General features: G+C 49.8%; 1 protein-coding gene across 1 annotated transcript; it reads right to left on the bottom strand.

Annotated features, from left to right (window-relative positions):
• Positions 1-2,257: 2,257 nt before the first annotated feature.
• Positions 2,258-11,691, bottom strand: EXOSC2 (exosome component 2). The gene is made up of 9 exons (XM_007061054.4): positions 11,441-11,691; positions 10,214-10,315; positions 9,594-9,639; positions 8,821-8,910; positions 7,880-7,945; positions 6,638-6,706; positions 5,589-5,765; positions 4,273-4,401; positions 2,258-3,185 (listed from the first exon to the last, which is right to left on the bottom strand). The coding sequence occupies exons 1-9, from the start codon at positions 11,563-11,565 to the stop codon at positions 3,105-3,107; spliced, it is 885 nt and encodes a 294-aa protein (XP_007061116.1). The 5' UTR covers positions 11,566-11,691; the 3' UTR covers positions 2,258-3,104.
• Positions 11,692-12,964: the final 1,273 nt, after the last annotated feature.

Here is a 12,964-nt window from a genome sequence, read left to right as displayed (position 1 = left end):
TTCTGTTAGATAGATAGATGCCCTTCCTTGTTCTTCCTCTGAAAGTTGAGCCTGACCATGGGCCATTTTGATTAGAGATCCATTCAAGAAGAGGCACCACAGGCTCCTTTCTTCCTCCATTCCTGAACCTGAACCTGCTGGTGACAAGAGGAGGTCCCGTGGTTACAGTAGAGCGCTGGGAGGAAAGATAGCCCTGGGTCTAAATCCAAGCCAAGCAACTCAGTCTCCACTGGCACTAATCTCATTTGGAAATTGGTTTCTCTCACATCGTTCAACCATATTAGCTAAACTACTTTCAAGAAAGGTTTAAGCCCATCTGCACTCCCCCTTCCTCCAAGAACTATTACAGAGTTGTAGTGTGAGGCTGCCAGATGTCCAGAAATATGGCAATATTTTAAATTCACATAGCAATTTCCAATCAAGCCATTTCTGGATGACAGCTGACAAAACCCTCCTGGGAGGCAGCGAAGAGCAGTAATTTCATCCCTCAGCCCACTTTTAAACCAGGTTAAGGTGCTGAACGTGGTTTAAAGGCAGAGAGAGTAGTTAAGGATACAGGGTAGAATGTGGGTAATTCACCTGGCCGCCTTTTGCCTGAGTCAATCCCCTTGGAAAGCAGGAACCATTGCTGAATACTGTCTTGCTACTTATATTGCTCCACACCCAATAGCATTTAAAAGCTACATACTAAAGCTGGGCAAAAATCCCCAAACTCCCCCTCTCCAGCAACAAATAAAATCTTGACTCAGTGACTTGGGTAAAAAAACATAATCCGCTATCATACAAGGAAAATAAATGCTGCTAACCAATTCTAACACGTACAGGGTAACGGTGAAAGGACACCCCTGTGGTTAAGTCTTCTTGGGTTGTTTTCCTCCATGAATACTTGAATGGCAGAGGTGCCTGCATCATTCACAGGCTCCAGCTTTTAAGGAGAAAAGGAGTACTTGTGGCACCTTAGAGACAAAGAAATTTATTTGAGCATAAAATAAATTGGTTAGTCTCGAAGGTGCCACAAGTACTCCTTTTCTTTTTGCGAATACAGACTAACACGGCTGCTACTCTGAAACCAGCTCTTAAGGAGGTAATCTATCCAGACTTTTCCTCCCAACTTGATGATGTGTTTGTCACAGTGTTTAGTAGGAAATGTTCTCAAACCTCAGATGCAGATCACAGCTCTGGTCACTCAAGGTTCCTGGGCCTTGCTGCGTGGAGTGCATTACACGGAACATGCAAAATACTCATTTAACAGCTGGAAGATGCAATATATAAAGCTTAGTGCAGCAGGCTGAAATTCTGCAAACTTGAGTGGAAACTGCCACCTAGTGCTTAGTCAAAGGCAACTGCAGGGGGCAACACGAAGGAGATGGAAGGCAAATTGAGGCATATATCTGCTTCCCATGGAAAGTCTTGGAGCAAAGGCTCCTGCAGGAAAGGGCTGAGCTGAGGATTTTCAATATCAGTATTAGATTAAACCACAAACAGGACAAGTTTCTTGGTTCTATCAATGGGCCCATCGCATCCAGAATCTCCAAGCACTTTACAAGCCAATTAATTCAGTCTCTGACCTCCCTTATAAAACAGGCATCATCCCCACTTTACAGACAGAGAAACCTGAGGCACAGAGAAATGGCAGACAGTGGACGAGCAGGAACCAGAACGCGAGTTGTGACTCAACATACCCTGCTCTACCCACTAACCTCACACTCTCCTGAGGATCCCAGGGAGGACCCATATTTTAAGGGGTAAGGAGTCCTCCTTAGGACGGCCCGGATGGTCCTGACCTAATTCCCCAGGGATCTTTCAGGAAAGCAACTATTGTATAGGAGCCACTGGAAGCAAGGCCACGCTGAACTAGGGTGACCGGACAGCAAGTATGAAAAATCAGGACGGGGGTAGGGGATAATAGGCACCTATATATCACAAAGCCCCAAATATCAGGACTGTCCCTATAAAATCGGGACATCTGGTCACCCTACACTGAGCACACGAACACCACACAGGAGCACCAGGCAGGGCAAGATGTCCCATGGAGGGAGGCTGGCAACGTCTTGATAGAGTGGGTGCGGAGGAGAGGGACAGGCAAGGGATGCTTCAGCCACTTCTGCACAGGCAGGATGAAGAGATGGGACCCAGCAGGGTGTAGAGCAGCCACTGATGTCCTTGTACAGGAAGGACTTGACCTAAGAATGGTTCCTTAGTGAGACCCAGTTCATCACGGTGGGACACAAGCTCATCCAAACAAACGACTCACAGATTCTCTCTCAAAAAACATTCTTTATTGAAGATTTTTTTAAAAAAAATCTAGTAGGAAACAGCTAAATCCTTCCCAACCAGAGCTCACTGTATCAGACCTACAAAATAAAACACTTGGGATCATCACTTCCGTGCATGGGATGGGAAGAAGCCTTTTGCTCTGGAGGATCAAGGCACCTTGCCTGACTACTACCTCTGGGCACTCAATACGCAGTGAGATGGCCACCTGGCACCAGCAGGTCTTTGTACCATTCTGTACGCTATATTCTAAGCACAGAAAATGCAAGAACTGACCATCCAAATCCAGTGTGTGTTTGGAAGGGGGCAGAGAGAGCCACACAGCACGTTGACAGAACCATTCACAGGCTCGGCGATGAGTCCCGTCCTTTGGAGATAGGTAGCTGTAATGTGGGTCTTGAGGGAAAAAATGTGTCTCTTGAATAAAGGACACATTGGTAGAACTCCTATCGCTGTCATGATCGACCACGGCTGGGACCGGCTATGTGATCCTTGGGGAACGGCGGGGGGACGGGGACAGGGGGGGACGCACACCATAAGGCAAAACAAAATACATTGTTTCCTCTGTCCTAACAATGTGGCCCACATTAGGGGCACTTTAAAAGCACATTGCCCACCATGGCAACCAGTCTAGCAAGCTACATCCCAGTGGCAGCCACTCTTCACAAAGATCATATGTCCAGTCTGTAGGGGTTTACATTGCCCTACAAACCAGAAGGAATCCTGTATTTTCTGAGCTCTGGAAAGACATTTAAGGGATTGAGGCAATGCAGGAAGTTGGGGAGTCAATGCTGCTTTGGCAGGATTCCAAGCTGCCATATCTCCTTCCCTCATCCCTCCAGTTCCAACAGCCTCTGCCGGGTCTCCAGCACAATCTCCTGCATCACCTCTGGTTTGAGAATGTCCTTGATCTGCAGTGAAAAGGAGAAGGGCAACGTTTGCAGTTGTGATCCCGGAACATGAAGTGGATGAAGCCATGCCAGGTGCACAGGGCAATGAACTGCAGGCAGGTATTAATGCAGCATATGGAAACACGGGGGCTGTGGGCCAAGCAGACTCTACTGGCAGCAATCACAACACATGCCCCAAGTCCTGACAGCAAACTAACCCAAGGGCACGAGAGGGGAACTAAGTGAGTCTTGCCTGGTCTGTCAGGGATGGTCTAGATAATATTTAGTCCTGCCACAAGTGCAGGGGACTGAACTAGAAGACCTCTCAAGGTCCCTTCCAGTCCTACGATTCTATTCCTACTGAGCTGAGGGTACAGACACCACAACCCTTCTTAAATCATGTGCTTCGGTACTTAAGAGGGAGCATTATATTGGAGGTGGAGCTTGACTACATGTCCCACCATGCCTGGGAGGCTGACACCGGACACGAAAGCAGGAGACATTTTAAGTCTGTCTGTTTGGGGAGGATAGGAGAACAACGAAGGCTTGTTGATGGGAATCTCTGTGATAGCATATGGCATTAAAATCATTAACAAATCGTGGGGCAGAGGGGCGTTGACTGCACCATATCCAGCTACAGAAAGTCGGGCACCAGGAACCTTCCAGCATCGGAAGGGGATGTGCATATGAGAGAGAGAAGACAAAACTCTGACCTTCCAGTCCATTCTAGGCGAGGCACCTCCTCCTCACCTCACCTACCCTGGTGCAATTCCAAACCCAATAGGTTTGACGGGGATCAGACAGGAAGGGGCTGTTCTTTCACGCAGGGAAGAAACCTTGTCATTGCTAGCGAAGGAGATATTTGTTTCTATAGAGCCCAAGTTGAACACTACCAGATGTAGGGATTTTCAACCCATCCCCATCCCAACCTTTCCACAGCCATCTGCTTCACGCTGTGACAGAGGACATCATATTGCCGCTTACGACGACAGAGGACCTTCTGGGTGGATCCCAGGCAGCGAAGGCATGCCCTATCCTACTGGCTTTGGGGTAAAGTGGTGTGGCCTGTGCAGCAGGGAGGGAAGAAAGCAGCAACTGGACTCAGTACCTGATGGGGGTGGGAGGCCTCGTAGCAGTACACAATGCTGGTGTCGTAGAGCATCAGTTTCTGAGCAACCAGAGCCAGGATGCAGTTCCGGAGTCGTGAGATTACCGCCCGGTCATGTAAGGAGACTGGCTGAGAGGGAAGGAAGGACAAAAAGGGAAAAACACGGAATGTGAGAAAGGGATGAATTTGCGAGGAAGTACTGGAGGTCTAGGACAACACAAGCGTCACTCCAAACCGAAAACCACATCCAGTAACTTGTATCGTCTACGTAATACAGCTTCTGTCCCTGAAAGTGAATTCAAACGTCTAAGGAGGCAGGGGAACTAGTGATTAAAGCAAGGACTGGGAGCCAGGAATCTTGGGCTCTTTCCACACTGCCAGGTAAGGAATGTGGTCTATCAGTTCTGGTCAACAGCTACTCACTGCCCACGATATGGCTCCACTATAAAAGAAGCCTGGATGTTCAGACAGAAAACTCTTTGTCTGAAGGTTCCCCCAATTCCCCACGTGTACCTCCTTCCACTTCCCCACCTAAAATTCCATGTCTCGGGCAATGTTCTGCCATCCAAAAGCTCAAATGCAGCTTTTTGTAGCCCATTGATGCCGTTCCTTAATTTGGCTGAGTGCACCAGGCCTGCAGCACACACCAGAGGGACGAGAGAGATCAGGACCAAGCATTAAACCTGGGCGCCCCGCATGGCAGCACAGACTATCACCATGAAGCTACGCAGCTCTCTGTGCAAGGAAAAGTCCCTGGCAATCTCCCCACACAAGCCAGCTCCACACAGGCAGTGCTAATGGAGCAGTCCATCGTTTCAGCTGGGATGCATGCGGTTTACTGCCAATATTAAAGGGCTAGGAATTCGGCCAGCAGTTCACTGTGCGTTAGATATGTGAACGAATCACGGGGGTGCTGACTGAGCCAGCTGTGGTGGTTCCCAGAGACCTGCCTGCTCCCATGGCGGTGGCTCCCTTCCTTGTTTCCAACTGCGAATTCACACTAGCAGACTGCTACAGATATAAATATTTCCTTCATGTGTTCCACATAAGCAACTGCTGTCGTGTCCTCCAGGACATTCCGAGATTGTGAACAAAAGGGGAGATGCCGCAGTGACAATCTCTTTATTCAGGCGTGGGCCACGCTATGAAATGTGTGTAAGCCCTTAGGTTAGCACTTTCCGTGGACACGGGTTCCCTTTACCATAGATACCAGGGTCCTGTTTCTTGGCGCCAGGCTATTGAAACACAGCTTGATAATGAGGCCTTTTGACGAGCAACTAACCAACCCAACCACCGCTGAAGCACTGCTTCCTCACCTCCAAATTGGTGACAAAGCCCCCTGCCTCTTCATTCTTCTGCTCGGGCGTTGGATAGATCCAGATGAAGCCGTTGTTGCCAAGGATCACAGAGGCGCCGCAGGGCAGATCATGGAAGTGAGTCTTCTGGCGTTTCACGAGGGAGGGAGAGACCTGAACGAGCACACCCTGGCCAAGCTGAAGAGGAGAGCATGACACTTAACAAGAGAGGGGTGTGGCCCGACCATTGACACCAACTCCATTGGTGGTCTGGGAGCCAGTCAACTTCAACTCGGTGCTTTGCTGTCCCCGTCTGGGAAATGGGGATATCAACCCTGCCTGCCTCCAGTGTGCTGGGAGGATTAACTAATGCCCAGGCAGCCCTTTGAAGATAAAGAGTCTACGGAAGCTTTCAGTGAGAGATGTACTAATATCGTGATCATACCAACATCCCATCCAGCCCTCCCGAAAGGCAAAGAGCGAGAGAGGCTCCATTTAGCGGCACATTTGATCCAGTCACTGTCCCTCACCCTTTGTACAGTAATCCCGCTCCGCTTTCAGCTTTGAAGTGCTAATATCCCAGGTCTGATAACTGTGAACTGCAGCCTAATTACAAACAGCCCATTGACTTATTTCAACACACAAGACCAGAGACAAATGCCAAGCACATAAAGCCCCCAAATCCTGGGGCAACCGAGAGAAGGAAAAGGCCCAGGCAGTTCCGGGCAGGAAGAGCTATCAGGAAGTTTCAGCCAAGAGCGATTTCTCCCCAGGGTTCTGATACCCAGAAGGGGTTCACTATCTGTAACTGCTGATAGGGAGGGCTAAAGGGCAAATGGACAAGATTCATTTCACACCGGGGGATTCTGCATTTTATTTCACTTTGGGCTCCAGTCCCTTCATCTTCCCAGCCTGCAGATACAGGTTAGTAACAAAATCTTGTTCTTATCTAGAACCCTTCATGCTGAAGGACCCCGCACTAGGGAGCCAACTCTGCTCTCATTTACGCTGGTGCACAGCCAAACAAACTCCAGTGACAAGGAAAAGTAGCAATCTGCTCGGTACCTCACCTTCCCGTATTTCAGACTCCGTGTGTGCAGTGATACAGCCCCATCAGAAAATACTGCCTGGACTTCTGCCTGGCAGTGCTGCTTAAGGAAAAGAGAAGTCTGCCTCCAACCAGCCCCACTAGCCTTCATTCCCCCACCTCCCATCACTCCCGCTGGGCAACCCACAAACGAAATATTCAGGTGGAGTTTCCCTTTATCCCATAGTTCTCCACCAATCCCCAGCACTGCTGTCTGATGGTACTTTCCTGGTCATTTCAGGGCAGCCTAGGGGCTCAAAGCTCAGTCTTTATTCTCAGCCTAGTAGCCTCACAAAGGGCCATGCAATACACGCTATGGAGTGAAAGTGGCATATCTTGGCATCCAAGACAACACAGGCCCACAAGCCCAGGTCCATCCCCCAGCTAGCCCACCAACAATTAATCCTTGGGAAGTGGGGAGGGAGGGCAAACGTACAGAAGAAGCAAACTGGAGGTGAAGGATTTGGGGAACGGCATTCAGACCGGCAGTAAGACCAGCCTAATAAGCCTAGGAGATCACCACATAAAACAGATTATAGAGCAGGTGTTCTCAAACTGGGGGTTGGGACCCCTCAGGGGGTTGTGAAGTTATTACATGGGGGGTCGCGAACTGTCAACCTCCACCCCAAACCCCACTTGCCTCCAGCATTTATAATGGTGTTAAATATATAAAAAAGTGTGTTTAATTTATTAGGGGGGGTCGCACTCAAAGGCTTGCTATGTGAAAGGGGTCGCCAGTAAAAAAAAGTTTGAGACCCACTGTTATAGAGTCTAAGACTGAGTGTCTCCTACGATGGTCAGCAGATGATCTCTGCCTTCAGGGATGGTGTGCACATGTTGTTTCCCTCCAGCAGCCATCCTAGGACAGATGCTTCCTTCAAGCAAGCATCCCAGAACAGGATTAGAGCCTCATGGAGAGGCTGTCCAGTGCTCCTGACCATGATACACCTACTGTTTAGGCAGAAATGGGACCTAAGGCCAGACAGAACTGGGGAGGCGGAAAAATGTCAGGTGGAAACAAAGGGGAGTATAACACCCTTCCTGTCCCGCCTTCCTGTCCCACCTATTTCAGTCAGCGGTGGAAGAGAGAACTCTTGGATTAGGTCACACATATGAAGAAGGCAGGCTCATGTTCTGATTAACAAAGAGTTAATCTGCCAGCATTCGGCTATGCACCAAAGACCCACAGACGCTTCCTGTCTAAATGCAAACGAAGGAAGGATACGCTGATAAGATCCCCTTCCTGTAGATAGTCCCTCATTGCAAGCTCATCCTCCGCTGATCTCCTCCTCTGAAATGTACAAAGGGAAGAAAAGTTATGTGAAAAAGTAACTGATCCCCATCCATTTTAATTCCATCCACCACACAAAGTTCTGCCACCAGAAGCTATGGGGCATGGCCTCCTTAGATCAGCAGGTAGAGCACCTGCCTCTTTCTGTAGATCATAAAGCCTTCCAAGGGATACTCTGCTGCTGGACGCATTTTGATCGGGTAAGGCACTGGAGAATATGCTGTAGGAACAATCCAGCCTGGCCAGGATGAGGGTAGCTGACTGGCTGGGACCAATACGGCTCCTCTATCTCAAAGTACCATGATTCCCATAACCCAGAAGTGTAAAAGGTGCAACAGCTACAGGAACAGATACACATCTACACTTCAAGCTGGGAATGGGATTCTGAGCTTGAGCAGACATACCTGTGTTAGCTCTGATTGAGCTAGCACGCTAAAAATGCAGCACGAGCAGCTGGCCCAAGTACACACCTAGTGCCTCTGGCAGGCACGCACTCAAGGCTGCTGCAGCTACACACGATTTTTAGCATGCTAGCTCGATCAGGGCGAAGGTGGGTATGTCTCCCCCCAGCTGGGCATTACATCTCCAGCTTCAAGTGTAGTCCTATCCACTGAGTGTATCAGTTATGTAGATGGAATGACACTTGATGGAATGAGCTGCCTTCATGCAGAAGGTCCTGGAAAGGGATACAGCAGATTAACCTGCAGACCTGCATGCACAGATGAATTAGCTGGGAACCAATGCTGCACTCGCAACAGCAACTGGGGAAAGAGATACGCAGCCTCGCAGCTCGTCTCAGCGCCTAGCTCCTCACATCTGCTACCGTTGAGCAGCAAGAAAGGAATCCAGCAACATGCTACTTGGCATTCACTCACCAGCTCCCCTCCTGGTAGGTTCATGGACGAGAGAAGCAAGACTGAATCCAGCCTGGCGTTGGTCTCCACCTTCCATCGTTTCTGCTGAACCTGAGGGGGAGGTGAGAGAAGTTCCTCTGTTATTCTGAAACATCAAGCATGTGCTTACCAGTGGAGCAGGACTTTTAATGGCCAGTAGAACCAGAGTCCCCAGCAATCAACACCAACCAAGGAACTTCGTACAGACAAAAACGAGGAGTAAGTGACGAGATTTGTCCTGTTCTCTGTGTATGTGAACATACCCCACCCAACACAAACATCCACTAAGAACATTAACAGGGGATCTCAGGCACAGATGTAGTACACAAAATGACTTTTAAATCAATTTTTAAGACTCCAACTAAATGTTACATTAACCACGTCCCTTTAACGAAGGAGGCTGATATCATCTCCATTCTACAGATGGGCAATGACTTCCTTAACGTCACACAGCAGCTCAGCCTGGAATAGAATTCAGGATCTTAAAAAAGGAAAGGTCCAATACAGTAAGATGCTGAATTCCCTCAATGCCCAGTGGCAGGCCCTAAAAAGGCTGGATGCTAAGGTGCTGGGCACACTAGAAATGTCACTGATCAGACACAGACGCACCAATCACCGTCCTATGTTGTCACTACTAACCTGTACTAACACTCTTACATTTTAAATGTAGGACAAGTGTAATTCTGGTTTTAGTGTGTTATCAGGGAAAATGAGTCATTGGCAGGAAACAGTGGCCAGGATCTCCTTCGCCTTACCTCTGTGACTCTCCCAACCACAATGTCACCAACTTCCCCATTATACCTGGGAGCAAGACAAAAAGGGAAATTGTGTTCAAGCAAACCTCTTCCCAGACTGGCTCAGACACATCGCTCGACTCAGGTACATGTATCAGCAGGAGACTGATTAAAAACACAGCATTAAAGAAAAAAAAAGCAGGGCCAAGCTGGCAAGAGTCTGTGCATCTTTGGAGTCTGTGCAAACTGTAGCATCAGTGTTTCCAGTACTAACCTTTATTTCCAGGGATTTATAACTGGGCTCAATACAGGAGTAAGTAGATGAAATTCTCTGGCCTGTGTTACACAGGTCAGACTAAATGATCTAATAGTCCCTTCTGGTCTAACAATACATGAATAATATGGCTATGAAATCCACCAATCTGGTGTAGATGGAAGTATTGATCTGATAAAGTCTGACAATTTCTACATTCACTCCAACATCTCCCACTGTTGGACACACACTGAGACCATCTGTTGGCTTATGCCCACCCTCTCTGAAGTCGTTAAGTGGGAAATGCAGTGCTAGGAATTACACAGAAGGAACTTCTGATTTCTAAATAGGTTCAGAAAATGACTTCTGCCTCAAAGTCTGTTCTCACCTGGTTTTCAGAGCTTTGACACAGATCAGTTTGTTCACTCTCTCCACAGCACCTGCTACAGATGCTACAAGTTTCTCATCTCCCATATACGTGCCATGGCCCCTGCCGAAAAAGAATACATCAAACATCCACACATACATCTGCCATCCCGACCACCCTGGGGTTGGCCAACCCACTTTTTCGCACCCCTGGCTTAGAACTGTCACAGGGGAAAAAGTTCCCAAGCTCCCTAGAATTAAAACAGGAAAGAGAAAGGGGGCTATTTCCCCACCACTCTAGGGCTGAGATAGGTCTCTCTACCCGGTTCCCAGTGAAGAGTCTGTGAAATAAAGATACCTGCAGGTGGTGACACAGCTCAGCCTACATCCTCATGTGCACTAGTGGTCCAGCTTTAAGTGAGACTGATAAGCCCCCTCCCCAACATTGCGGAGAGGGAGAGTGACTTAGGGCCAGCTCTAAGCATGAGCCAAGCAATAGAGTGAGGGCACTGAGAAGTTAACAGCCAGATAAAAAAGACCAGACCACACCAGACCAGACCTCACCCCACCCCTCGCCAGCAAGGTGAACTGGAGGGGAAACCAAAGCAGAGCAAGCAAGTGTTCAGGGGTCCCCTGAGTAACCACAATGACTCTTGCTTGCGGCCCCAGCCCTGAGGAGAAGCCGTTTTCTGCAACTCGACTCTGGGGGTAGAAGCAGGGGCAGAGAGGAATGAGCAGCCCCCCAGAAAACATGGGATTGAAGGAGAACTCTGTTAATTCCCAGTAATCCCTGCCACTGGGATGGTGTGGAGGAAGAGGCCCTATCCCACAACCCTCGGAAAGGGGACAGGGAAGCTGCAGCATAGCCCCATTCCGTGCAGTATAAGGGACCCTGCCCCATAGCCTTAGCTGCTGGGATGGGGGGAAAGGGAGGGCTGCCATTGGGATGCAGGAGGACAAAAGTACCCTGCCCCATAACCCACGCCCTGGGGAGGGGGGCTGGGCTGCACCCTAGCCACATGTCTGGGGGGATAAGGAACCATAGCCCATGCCCTAGGGCTGTGTGGCAGCGCCATAGCCTCCTGTTTGGTGGGATAAGGGACCCTGCCCCATAGCCCATGCGCCGGGGCGGGGGGAAGGCTGAGTCACATACCCATATCTGGGGGGATAAGGGACCCTGCCCCACAGTCTCTGAGCTGGGGGGAAGGGCCCTACCGGTGGAAGAAGAAATCTGGGGGAGGCCCCTCACCTCATGTAGCCCGTGTCTGTGGTGATCGTGTCCCCCGGAGCCACCAGGTGCTTGTCGCTCCCCTGCGCCAGGCTCTGGGCCACCAGCTTGCGGGCCACCGGCAGCCGGACCTCTATTGCCGCCATCTTAACTCCTGGCACTTTCCTTCCTAGGCTTCAGTGCCCGTCTGAACCACACGTTCTCTCCGCCATGTCAGTTACAGGCAAGCGCGTGCGTGGGAGCTGCCATCTTGGCTTGGGGCGCCGCCATCTTGGATGAGGGCCCGGCGAGCCTCAGCAGTGACAAGACTGGGGGAGGCCATATTGGATCCTGGCAGAGAGGGGGACTGGCCTTCACTGCGTTGGGTTCAAAGGAAGGGACAGGTGTCGAGCCATGTTTAGTGCTGGCAAGCTGCCTCGGGCTCTAGTGCCCTCCAGTGCTGGTTGTGGGGTTTAAGGCTACAGGAAAATGGCCCCCCAAGACAGGCCACATGTTGGTAATGCCCAGAGACAGTATTTCATAGTGAGCGCTGCACGCCGGCCATAGTAACTGTGGGCGTATTCGGCCCCACATCCCCTTGGGGCCCACGGGCCCTATACACATGGCCAGCACTGGCACCAGCGGGCAGCCACCCCCCTGCAGAACGGTGGGGAGCAGCAAATCCCCGCTAAACGATGCTGCCACAGCGGCGTTACCAACTCCCATGATTTTGTCATGAGTCTCGTGCTAATTATTGTTTTCCTTAAAGCCCCAGCGCCTTTAAACCAGATCCCAAAGCACTCAACAACTCTGTCACACACAGGCTTCACTTCAGCTATCCCTGAGACACAGCCTACTCCGGGGCACAGCTGCTGTTTAACAGCTCACGGCACTGCTAAATGAGCGTCTGACTCAGTGGAGCTCAACCATGGGTTATGCAGCTCTCCATGGGTTATGTGGGCCGCATCCACTCTCTCTATATACTACCTGTCTGGCCCAGAGGAGGTCACATGGGCCGCAGCTGTGTGCTGATTGGGCCACAAGCAGCCCGTGGGTTGAGCACCACTGGTCTGACTGAAACTGCAAGAATGTATTGTCTACGCGTAGACAGGAAAAGGAATGTAATGTTAAGAAACTAATTTTTACAACTAAGAAAAACCACCTCTTGTCATTTACCTAGTCATCCTGTCACTTAGGGAGTTAAGAGAGAGATCATACCGTGGTCATCAGCCAATGCTTCCCATTGCATTAAGCCTAAATGCAGCGCAGGCGTCCATCTGGTAAGCTAAATTATCTTCTCTGAGTGGATGGTTATATCAGAGAACAGCTGTTATTGTTATTAAATATTTGCACTGTGATAGCCCCCCAAGGGTCCAAGCAGCATAGGGTCGTCATAGAGCCAGGAACTGTATAAACACATAGCAGAAGAGACTGGTTCATGTTCAGAAGAGCCAAATCATCATAATCCTTTCTGCCGTTCAGCTGCTGTGCTGAATCCCACAGCGTGACTCGCCTCTCACCCCACAGTGGTGTTGCTCCTGACAGCCCTAGTGTTAGCGAAAAGAA

Source organism: Chelonia mydas, chromosome 16, assembly GCF_015237465.2.
Source record: "Chelonia mydas isolate rCheMyd1 chromosome 16, rCheMyd1.pri.v2, whole genome shotgun sequence".
Lineage (NCBI taxonomy): Eukaryota > Metazoa > Chordata > Testudines > Cheloniidae > Chelonia > Chelonia mydas.
The sequence above is the reverse complement of the archived record's forward strand: the minus strand, read 5'-3'. Positions and strand labels throughout refer to the sequence as shown.

Bases quoted from the DNA above. Each gene is read 5' to 3' on its own strand.
- EXOSC2 (XM_007061054.4), bottom strand. From the start codon at position 11,565: ATGGCGGCAATAGAGGTCCGGCTGCCGGTGGCCCGCAAGCTGGTGGCC. The intron at 10,316-11,440 runs GTGAGGGGCCTC...CTTTTTCGGCAG, and splicing joins ACAGACACGGGCTACATGAG to GGGCCATGGCACGTATATGG. The intron at 8,911-9,593 runs GTAAGGCGAAGG...CCTCCCCCTCAG, and splicing joins TGGTTGGGAGAGTCACAGAG to GTTCAGCAGAAACGATGGAA.